General features: G+C 37.0%; 1 protein-coding gene across 1 annotated transcript in view; it reads left to right on the forward strand.

Moving 5' to 3' along the window:
• Positions 1 to 12374, forward strand: part of GRXCR1 (glutaredoxin and cysteine rich domain containing 1) — a 39023-nt gene that overhangs the window by 20870 nt on the left and 5779 nt on the right. The window contains exon 3 of the mRNA XM_027686720.1: positions 7443 to 7682. Within this exon, the coding sequence (XP_027542521.1) occupies positions 7443 to 7682 (240 nt within the window). The remainder of the gene's footprint in view (positions 1 to 7442; positions 7683 to 12374) is intronic.

Below are 12374 nucleotides of genomic sequence, written 5' to 3' on the forward strand. Positions count from 1 at the left end.
AGAACACTTTGATATCCCTTGAACAGCAGTCTGTGCCAGAAAATATGTGGGAAAGTCTGCAGTGGCAGAAAAAGAGAGATGATGTTATATTGTACTATTTGCAGAAGAGAAAGGGTAACACCACACATATACATGGTGCCAGAGGATGGAAAGCGTTCCTTTTTTTTTTTTTTTTTTTTTAGTATACTGTCAAGTGATTTTAGGATGAAAGGAACAGTATAAATATCACATGAAATATTATTATTACTTTTATTATTTTCATCTGACATCCCCAAAATTGATATACAGCCTAAAAAGTACAAATTAATTACAAACATATATAAATATACTATAACAATGTCTGAGGTATAATTGCATCCTATATCTATTTTACACTACTGTTGAACAATTTTGAGGATGTCACCTTCAGGAGGTAAAATTGCTATTTTACAGTCAGCAGTATGTGGTATGGGTGTAGTTAAGAGTGACAACAGTTGCCCAGGAGTTAGAAGATCAGAGAATTCAAGTCATTGCTGGATCACAGCCCTCCTCTATAACTGAGACCAGTTCCTCCGGGTTATCTAGCCCTGTGAAATGCAAACAGGAAAAAATGAGATGTTTCATGCTGTGAGTTGTGACACAGGCAGAGGAACCTGTGCTTCAGGCTTTTAGAAATTGACGTATTCCTAGGGCTGCTGTTTGTGGGGAAGGTGAGTTACAGCATACAGCCCCACAAAAGCCACACAGGTATTTGTGCTGTTTTAAAAGCTGAGCAAAACAGTGACCTGAGCACTTCCTTAGAGAAAGCAAAACTAGTATCTATATTTGGGAGTTTCCCAGGCTCTCTAACTACCTTGTTTAGGAGTGCAGATCTTGATGTCCTCACTTGTAAATTGGTATTGATAGACCTTCGCAGCTTGCCGATGGTTATGAGGATGGTAACTGGTGATATCATTCCATTGCCCCAGGGGGTCACAGACTACAAGTCATGCAGTTATAGTCCCTTTAATTACCAAAACCATGTAAGAAAAAGTATAGTGTTTTTGAAGGTATACATTTAAGAGAAAGTCAGTACATGCTTTGACTTGAGTATACGACTTGCACTATTGCAGAAATCAGTCTTCATTCTACACAGCTTCTATAAAATGCAGTTTTCTGAATTTAGTAAAGTTCTGAATTTTACTGAAAATTGATGTAGTGCCAGGTCCTTGAAGACAATGCAAACAGGACTGTAATCTTAATGTAACAAGCAGTTAAGAGAGAATGTAAATTTAAATTTAAGCGCAAATTGTGCTTTGCTGTGTGAGAGCCCATGAAGGGTTGGAACTGCAAATGGTAAAGTGAAAGGGAACATTATTTCATAACAAGAGTGCACTCCATGGCTGGGGACCACTTGCAATTCCTCCTGTATGTGTAAATTATTATGTCAATGAAGTCTGTTGGTTGGAAGAGGTCTTCTGACCAGCGAATCGATTCTTCCTGAGAAATGACATTAAACCTTTAATCTGAGCCAGGCAACCAACAGGAAGAATGGACTGGTTCCCAACTCCATTAGCATTGTATCATGCTGTTGTGATGGCAAATACTGTAGTTTTTGCTACAACACAAACCTTCAATCTCCTTCAATCTCATTCAAAAAATGTTGCATGTTGTCATGCAAACAAAGACCTGAGGAAAAGTATGTTTTTCATTAAATGTTATTTAAAGAAAACATTTTTGAAAACATGTATGTTCTGATGAAGTGTCATGTAGAAAAAAATTGAAAATTTTTTTCATAGTTTTGACTTTAAAATAATCTTTCAGAAAGTATCATTACTTTTAGTATGTGTTTTGAAAGCATTTTAGAACTCAAAAGCTAGTAAAAGCTTGAAAATCTTATAGAAATTAAATCCTTAAATTGCTTTTTTTGTCTGCAGAACTTCTTCTACAAAAAAGTCATAGCTGTTTTCTTCTCTTCTTTTTGTGAGTGTAAAATAAAAACAAAAAGTCCAAACCATATTATGATCAGAAAATTAGTGTTAGACCACAATTATTCTTGCCACTCAGTTATTGTACCAATTCAAGCTATAAGCCACATAATGCCAATTACAAAGTGAGCAGCTTAACTCAAAGCTTTTAGATATGCAAATTATATATACATATATATGTATATGTTCATTTTCTCTTAGCATTTTCTTTTGATATCATGAAAGCTGCATTTAAACATTGAAGAATCTCTGGCACAGGGTTTGTAATGCGCTCTAGACTCCTGCCTCAGCCTACTTAATGGACAGTAGATATTTCTACCACTCTGATAGTATCTAATTACAGAGCCAAGGGGTGCATATTTCAATAGAACACTCTGAGAAGTTGAAAGATGATATTCTGAGACAGAGAAGGGCCTATCAGCCATTGATTTAGGTCACAGAAGCAATTCACTACCGCATGAATAACATTAGTTGAATGTTATATCTGTACATAGTAAAAACCTTTAAAAATCTCATATGTGATAAAGCATTTCAGCTTTTATTGAGTTTTTACACCATCTCATTAATCTTAGCAGAAAAATATTCTGCTTTTGCTAGAATGCAATTGCTAATATTTAATACAAAGTATAGAGTAGGTTTGGTGATTTTTTTCTTTTGTTACTTTGTACTTAAAAAAAATCAAGTGTAAATTTGTGGGTGGTGCCACCATTGAAATTAATTACATATGAATATGAGGGTAAATAGCTTTTCTTTTCACACCAAAGAGGTTAAAACTCATGTTTATGCCTTCCATCCAGAAAGAAGGTTAAAAAATAAACCCATGACTACTTCTATTGCTGTCATGGTTTTCATCTGCAACCAAACAAAAATGAGGTTTATGTCATTTCTCTTACTGCTGGACTTGTCTGTTTACTTGTTTGCAGACACGGTCATATACAAAGGTTTTCAGAAAGAAAATGTTACCACTGTTTTAGGAGCAATCACCCTATGGCCCAACGTCCAGCAGTGGTCCTTACACTACAAGCAGAAAGGCATTGATTTGGATCGCTCCCTCTGCTCTGACTTTGGCCAGTTTTTAACCGTTTTGCAAAATTCTCCATGATAAGGGGTTTGGTCTAAAGATAAAAAGCCACTCAAAGCCAGCAAGGCAGACATAAAAATGTCATAAATTACATGAAAGAAAATCTATAGCCTTTAGAAAGCAATTCATGAGAATTATGCTGATGAAATAATCTCGTATTGCTATTCACTGACTCATTTTATAAATTCCCCTCACAAACAGCAGTGTGAGTGATATCTGCTGAGACTGGCAGGACTGGTCAGGGCCAAGGTAGCTATGAGACCAATATAGAAAAACAGACTTATCTTGCTGCTGCTTCAGTTGCAGTTGAATCCAGAAGTCAGGGGTAAGATACAGTGGGGAAGGCCTGAATCCAGAGAAGTCTGAGGGAGATTTATGGTGTACATATTTATTTGGCTTTCAGAAGCACCATGGAAACACCTGGCTGTTGTATTTTTTCAGAGCTACTGAGAAGTCTATTATTATTTTCAAGGCAGCTGTTACACAGAAGAGGTAATTCTCAAACACGTACTTCAGGAGCGTGATTCTTAAATTTCATATTTTTAAAGCTCCAATAATACACAAAAGTTTTCAAAGAATACTTCAATATATTGAAACAACTTGGAGATTCACACATTCTGTAATGTATTTTTTGTTGTTGACCACCAGGATTTCTTTTAAAAGAGGTTCTGGATTTTTTCTTTCAGTGACCTTCTCTCTGTTCTGTCATTTACTTTGTTTCATTTCACTGCCTGTCTTTTTTTTTTTTTTGGTAATATTTTTCATGTTTTTTATTTCTACATTTAGTTTTTACCACTCGTCCTTTGTCAGTATCCTGACAGTTTTTCGTTTATTATCTGTTTTTTACTGGTTCTGTCTTTTCAGCCCTCTTTTTAGGCCCCTGCATCCCTTGGTTTTATTGCTCATTTGCTTGCTCTATTAAGCTTTCTCTTTCTCATCAGCAATTTCTTTCTCTCTTCTGTGGTCTCTCTTGATGATGAGCGCATAAATTTAGCCTCGTGTATGACATCCCTCATGCTGTTTGCAGAGGACTTGCTCAGTTAATTATTATATTTAGTTGCAACCATCTCAGATGGACACCAGTGGGGTGGCAGAGGGATAAATTTCCCCCAGTTGTACACCAAAACCAAGATGGATGGGGCTTTGAACAACATGGTCTAGTGGAAGGTGTCCCTATGAATGGCAGGGAGGTTGGACCTAGATGATCCTTAAGGTCCCTTACAACCCAAGCCATTTTATGATTTGCAAAAGGCCTGATCCACCTGGTAAAGAAATCTGGGAATAAACTGAGTAAGGAGCAAAATAAGAAACATATTTTGTTTTTCTCATGTTAGTCATGAACAGGATTGAACTAGTGCAACAATTACTTACTTTTTCTCTCTGGACTGAATAAAAAAGGGGCAGCTGTCCCTGAGTCACTGGGAGTGGTGGCTCTGCTGTGAAGTGATGCATGTCATGCTACTGCCATTGCTGCCCTACTCGACACTCCCAATGCAAGCTCTTCAGTTTGATGCACTAAAGCAGATACTGCCCCTGACCCCTGGGGAGATGGTAGTGCTGTGCTGTTAAACTAAGAGCTGTAAATTATGTAAAGGACTGTTACTAAAGCAACTTTATTTTGCTCTGAAAACTTAAATCCCTTCCTTGGCAATCCTTCCACACAGACACTTTCTCTGAAGCATACTCTTGGCCCATGTGCATAGGGCTTCCTGAATCTGACACAATATTTGCCACCTCAGGCCAACTGGTATCCATAAGCCTTATGTTTCAGTGAGAATTTCCACTTACAACATGTGCAAGAAAGTGGTCAATATAAGTTGCTCCAAATCTTTTGCTATATTCATCTGCCCAACTTTCACTTTATTAAAGTTAAAAGCTGTATTAAAGTTTTGTCATGCTTATTAACTAGAGAATTGCCTTTTGTTTCTATGTGCATTTGTGAATTACATTATTAATTTCAAGTTTGCGAAGCTAAACTGTAAAGTTCATTGCCTAAAATGTCTTTCTATTAATTTGTTTACATTTCTTCTCATTTATTATGTTTTTGTTACAGTTCCAACCTAGGAAGGAAAAGCACAGTGTTTACTGGTTTACTTCAAAAGTGTATTCTACTAATTAAATATTACAGGCTGTAGCCATTTAATTGGGTAGCAGAATAAGAATTAGCATAGATTCTTATTAAGAGAAACACTATTTTTAATTATGAGTTCTTATTAAGAGACACACTGTTTTTAATTATGAGTTCTAGGGGGGCGACAAAAAGTGTCTTTCTGCTATGATAAAGTCCTGCCAAGGACAAGTTATTTGTATTTGTATTCCAGAAAACAAGGTTTTTACTAAAATTTCTCTAAAGAATTATTTACTTGGTGCTCTTGATACTTCTTTACAGGGCAAACAGGGGTACTTCTTCACTGCCACATTAGAAAAAAATAAAGGAATAAACATAAAAAGGACTCTGTGTACACACCTTCCACTTGATATCTCTCCAGATCACTTTACAACTTTCCATTTTTCCATTTCTTCAGCTGCTTATTTGTATGCTGTAGGGACACCACAGCCCTGATGCTTCACCAGATAATGACTGTCTGTACCTATGCTGCCAGCCTCTGGTGTCGGGGAACAAACAGCATTAGAGATTAGAGCTACGGAGGAACAAGAGTTTCCATCCTGTTGAATAGTTTTGCACTTCAAAATGTATTACCACTCCAAAGAGGAAGAAACAACGAATATGCGAAAATTTCTTTTTAAGGAATATTTTAAGAACTCCTTTTGGTTACTTCTGAAAACAATGAACTCCTCTTCCTTTGAGCAACCCAGGTGTGGTTACTAAAATATATGGCAGTGTTTATCTAGAGTACTTGTCTTTTAAGTAGAGGACGAGCTAATTCTCTCACTTGGAATGTGTGAATAACATGCTGGAAAAAAGTCAATGCTAAAGTAGCAGTATAACAGATTTTCAATGTAAAACACAGGCTGGAGAAAAGTAGCCCACATTTTATAATGTTTGTTCCTAAAACTGAATTTCTGACATCCATTCAAAGAGAAATAAATATTGACCTATCACAACATGCTTCCTTCCCAGAATGGGAAATGAAAGCCGTTGTTACATATGTTTGCAATTACACTTCCAGTGCTCTGTAAGTGATCTGTGACATGCAAATGTTTTCCCTGAGTCCTCTTTACTGTAGGAAGAACATTGTGAACACCTTTGCAAGCTGAATATGCTTTCTTCAATGACTTTTTTTTTTTACATTTACACAGTAAGATAAATCATGACTAGTTATGTGGCAAAATCTGCAATGACATCTACCAAATTTTATAACTGTGCCTTTACATTTATTGCATGATGTAATTAAAAAATTATCCATTCACCCATCAAGGTTCATTTTCCCTATAGTGCTACATTGCATTACAGGTGTCCCTGCTTTTTATTTTCTAACTTACATTTTTTACTCCCAGAATACTGATGAAATAATTAAATATAGTTTGCTGAATATAATGGATAATTTCAAAAGCTTGGACATGCCTTGCCACTTTTTAAAAAACCTAGCATTTTAGCTATATATTTGAATATAATATCTTTGATTCTCAGGCTTCTTGAAAATGTATCATTCTCTCTTGGGCAAACTAATCCCTATAGTATTTACCCTATCTAATTGTTTTCATCCTCGAAAGGAAAGATGCAGTATAAACTTTTACATATGAAAAAGTGGGGCAAAAAGTCAAATGTAAATTGTAGCGTGAAACTTTTTCCAGCCAAGGGAACTGCAGTGGGCTCTGGATTGAACACTGAATACACACAAAATATACTTTTTTTATTGTTGGTTGGATGTTAGAGTAGTTTTTTGTGGAACCACATTAAGAATTAGAGACACATCTGTCCCCTCTGAAGTCATAATCTAGTTCAGTGTGGAGACACCTAAAGTATTCTAAGTTAATGTTGGCTCATGGCTGTGCTGAACCTTGGCTTAAGCTCCTGTCCTGCTTAAAGCAGGCTGTCAACATCACCTGATCTGCAGGTTTAGTCTTTGGATACTACCAGAGTGTCTTTGTGCACACGAGTGACTGTATTAACAGAATCAGACATCGGCAAAACAGTGTCAATTTATTCACAGTTGGAAGTCCACCAGGATCTAAAATATATCTGTTTCTTGAAAATGTATAACTTGACTCACCATCTCTAAAACTGTCCATAAAAAGTCAAGTTGCATCTTACTTAGATAAAAAGCTTAAATTGGTGTTTGCAAGAACTTAATTCTTCCCCTTCCATGTTCACATTTGAAAAAAGCTGAATGTTTGATTGTGTTTGAGAGATGCTGGGGTTTTTTCTTAAATACTCTCTGAAATAAAATAACTCAATACTTGGAAGCTATTAACACCTTGCTTAATGTAATGGGAAACATTTTTTTTTCCAGGTATCAACAGTGCTTGAGTTTGGCCGCATAGTAATTTATACCACCAGTCTTCGTGTGGTGAGAACCACTTTTGAAAGATGCGAACTGGTCAGAAAGATCTTTCAAAATCATAGAGTTAAATTTGAAGAAAAAAACATTGCTCTGAACAGCGATTATGGAAAAGAACTAGATGAAAGATGCAGGAAGGTCTGTGAAGTTCCCTCACTCCCTGTTGTGTTTATCGATGGCCATTATCTTGGGGTAAGTAAAGCATGAGCCTATGTTTTATTCTACAGTCGGGAAAAACAGATGAAAATCTTGATGAATGAGAAGCAGGGTTTTTAGAAAATTGCCTACAATGCTGAAATGATTGGAACAATCAAAGACGTGCTGCACAGATCCACACTGGTAGGTTTGATCTGAAGATGCAAAAAATAACTGGTTAGAGGCTGTCAGGAAGGGAATAAGAGACAGTAATACAATCTAAGCTATCTTCTGTTTCCTAAAAAATAGCTCATCTTTGTAGCTGACACCAAGATAACCTAGAGAGATGGATTTCTTTTTTGTTATTCATGACAACCTGTATGTATGGTTGACTGAGGAAGATGAATGTACACAGCATAAATGTGTCATTTAGTAATATCTGTGTTGAATATGAAACTAACAGCTTGGGGTGTCAGATTTTAAATATGCATTGAATTTTAGATGACGTAATCTGTATCAGTACGTGTAATCAACTGAACATTCTTTTAGGTACAGAATTGGTTAATACTTACTTTTAAAAAAGTCTACCTGTAGAAGAGAGACATAAACAGTCCAACTCTGCCCTATTGCAAGACATAAACTCCAAATGGAGAACTATAATCCCCATTTGTGCCCTAGGACTCTAGGTCTAGAAGCTTATTGATAATTGAAATCACCTTTTCAGTAAAACCAGCCTGTACTTTTGAAATGTATTTCTCAAAAACTGGAAAAAACAAAAGAAAGATTCTGGAAAGTGGCACAAAGGAAACAGCTTGAGAGTTCAGAGAAGGTATTTGTCTCAAGTGGTAAAAAGCTAGCAATTAGCACCAACTGTGAGACTGTGATTTGTGAACGCATAAACTGTATTTAAACACAGTGGGGTTATTGTGTTTGCATCACTTAACACTTTCATTTGCACAAAACATTTAAGTAACAAAGTGCAATGTAACCAACATTCAGGCATAATTGATATTGGACCTGTATGAACAGTCAAATACCCTTTCTTGTCTTTTTCCCCATTCCCTTCCCAGCTTTCCTCGTGTTCTGCATGAGTTAGGCTTCCCTGAGCACTATAACAAATGCATTTCCTGGCACGGGGCCTGCCAGACCACTAGAGCAGCTGCAAAATTGCCTATGTGTGAAATATTAGCAGACAGTGATTTTTACTTCATAGTAGCATATGCTTTTATCAAAACCCTGAGTTGGAGAGTTTTCCAGCCAGTCAGGAGCAGAAGTGCTTCTTTCAATAGCAGTTTAAAATTCAACAGGCTTAAGACTAAGATTTTCTTGCCTAATAATCACATTAAAAATGTAAGTAGTGAGTTATGACCAACTCCAAGAAAATCTCAGTCCATGTGTCATCAATTTTTCAAAAGAATTCAGATAAAATACTCAAATTGATTTAATAAGTTATTTGCCCAGTTATAGCAGAAGCCTGGCTACAGTCATTTTGGTATGATGGATGGCCCATTAAGTCACTGCTGGTTTTATTAATTTTTGTTTTGGAAGAGTGCGAGAAACTTGTCTTTTAACAGAGGAGCAACAGTGTAACAAAGCAATAGAACTCATTAGAGTGCTCTATTTACTTTATATGATACTTTGGAGAAAAGAAAGCAAGCAAATTAAGAATAGAGCTTTCTATGGGAGAAACAAATCTACTTCCTACAGGTGAAAAACAACCTGAAAGAATCAGATTTGGTATGTGTTTTCTTTCTTCTTTTTCTTTCCTTGTTGTTTTTTTTCCCCTTAAATTGATGAGGCACACTGTAGTTAACTGGAACAGACTTTAGTTCCAGGAGAGGATTAAAGTTATTCCATGTAAGAATGACATTATTTGTGAAAAACCAGCTTTTTAGGCAGCGAACAGTCCCTGAAATGCCTGCTCTGCTCACAGAGAGCACGGGACAGCAGCAGCCCTTCCCTCTGCCACTGTGGGTGTGCCTCACACCTACTCCCAGAGGAGGTTTCTGCCCCCCCCACGGCTCTCCACTAATTATCTGCATACTGGGAGGCACTGCTGCTTGCTATACCATCGTTCTCTAAAGCGCTCCAGTTGAGATTAACTACGATGACAAAACCAAGTCCAGTGTGAGCAGAGCTAACTCGGGCAGCCCTCTGTGGCTGCGAACAGAGCTCCGGTGTCTGGCAGGGCAGTGGGAAAGGAGAGCACCAGGGTGAGCCTGGCAAGGGACCTGTGTGCACACACTCTGGTTGGTAAATGTGGCAAATCCCATTATTGCAGGGTAGTTTTTATTTCTCTCTCTTAATATGGCTTCACAAGAGAAGCTGACATTTGTTCATTTAGGAAGAGAAATAAGAAGGGGGCACTTGGCATATTGAGAAGGTATGGCAATGAAGTATTCACCCCCCAGATCTGTCAATTCACCTTCCCAAGACAGTGACCTCCTGATCAGTGACCCCCAAAGGCAATATGTTGGCTGGAACCTGTGCTAGGCTTGTGTTTCATTAAAATCTGATGGAGAACTAATTACAGAATTTGGTCTCATTAGTAATGGTGGACATTTCTATAATTCCTTTTATGATAATTAACTTCTGATATGCTAATGAAACACAGAAATCACAAAGCTTGGTGTGTCAGTAAATAAATCATGCGATATATTACTTTTTCTTTTTTTTTTCTGATTTTGAATATTTTGATGATTTATTTCCTGAAAAATTCCTCCCTGAAAGAGACGCAATGTAGCAATACAAAAAAGAATCCATATTGAGCCACACACCTTTCAATGAGTCATAAGGAGAAAAAAAATACCCCTTCTCCTAATTAAAATATGAACCCTTTTGAAAGGTGACAAGATTATTCTTAATGAGATAAAAGTAACAAAATCACCAGAAAATAACATATGTGCATCTGATAGAGTATATGGTACCCAAGCCGTTCAGAAGCACGGACAAGGTTGTTAGAACACCGCAGGCTGTGTGGATAGAACACCACAGTGCTGTGGAATTTATCACTGCCTGCTCAGGGGCAAAAACAATAGAAAAATCATATTTAGCCCCTGTCAAGCAAAGTCCTGCATGCTGCAGTACAGCAGGATTTTTAATCTTCTCATTTTTTCAGGATTGAATCATTGTGTTTCTTGACACACACTGTCTAAATATCAGTCTGTCAGGAAATTGCAGTTGCTTTCTGCAGCATGGTCTTTACCGCCTGATCTAATCTCTCCTTTTCACCTGAGGTTGTCTCCATCTGAAATGGAATTATGCCATCTGCTGGGATACCAACGCAGAATAAAAAAATTACTTCCAGAGAACAGAAAGCTACACAGAAAAAAAATGGTGGAGCATTCATTCACTCTTATAAAGGCACTCAAAATTGTTAAAAGTTTAAGCTATGCAAAGACCCTGGAAAAGGGATGCACATAAAAAAGGGCAAATAAAGTCATCCTTAGTAAACATATTAACTCACAGCATAATAGTTTAAAAATACATGGTTCTTTTCCTCTTGGAATATGTGATTGAATTCCAGCATTCACTTGCCATGCAAACCTACTTGATGTTTTGTCAGATATGTGAATGTAATACTTTTTTCCTGAAGAAAATGTTTCCTGTTTAGTTTTCCCAGCTATAATTAATGCACAACATCATGAAATTTACAGTAAAATTATTTTATTTGACACATTGAGTATGATTATTTCCAGAGAATGATGAGGCTATTTTTGTAACTGACTTCTAGAAAATACATGTGTAACATATTTTTTTGTTAAACAGGAATTAACAGTTTCCCTGTAGCTGCTTTCCAGTGGCCATATATAATTAGTACCTCTTTATAGACTCCAAGTTTTGTTAAACGCATACTCCTGATATTCACTTGATGGGGTGCATATGAATATCTCTGTGACAGTAAAACTATGATGTAATTATTGCATTGAGTCACCTAACATTTTCCCACTTGTTTCCTCCATTTTGCAGTTTAACATTTTGGGAACTGCAGGGTTCAGTTTCTCTGATGACTCTTTGCACATCAACCTTTCCTGTTCTTTGCATACCAAATCCAACATTTCTGGTGCTGGTACTATACTTCAATTTTCAGTTTAAGGGCAGATTTCCAGGCACTTATTCATACCCCATGTGTATCTGCTGCCAAGAGGCACCTTGCTGTGAGAGGTGTAGTGTTGCAGACTGAAGAGTGTGTGAGTTCCAGGTAGAGACAGGGGTATATAAAGCCCATCTCCTTGGTAAGTCACAGTGAAAAATATGGCAGGTCCAGTGATGGTGAAGTGTGTGAGGGCATTTTTGCTGCCTTAGCAAGAGGCCTTGCTTATATACTTAGCAAAAGTTTGTTTTTAAGGAAATAGGGCATGCAATTTATCTGCACAGGAAATGTATCCACAAGAGGGATGTTGCAGTGCCATGCTAATTTTTCTCTGTGTATAAGCTGCTGCTTTGAAATTTAACTGATTAACAAAACTGAAAATTCACTTCTCCCTGATGATTCTCTAAACATTATGGTCACTGTGCGTCATGCTCCTTATGTTAATCTCAGTAGGGACAGACTATTTACTGCTTCACATTCCTTTGTGGGTAATTTTGCACTGAGCACAACCTAGGAAGAAAAAGAAAGGCATCGCTTTTTGGTCAGAAAACAGATATTGGACTTATTTAACAGCTGCTTTAATTACTCTATTAATTACAGACTGTGTTTTAAGACTCACAGATCCAAAGGGAAGGTTAACCTCTGCAAACTGTCCT

Source organism: Neopelma chrysocephalum, unplaced genomic scaffold (assembly GCF_003984885.1).
Source record: "Neopelma chrysocephalum unplaced genomic scaffold, ASM398488v2 Primary Assembly neopelma1_71, whole genome shotgun sequence".
Classification (NCBI taxonomy): domain Eukaryota; kingdom Metazoa; phylum Chordata; class Aves; order Passeriformes; family Pipridae; genus Neopelma; species Neopelma chrysocephalum.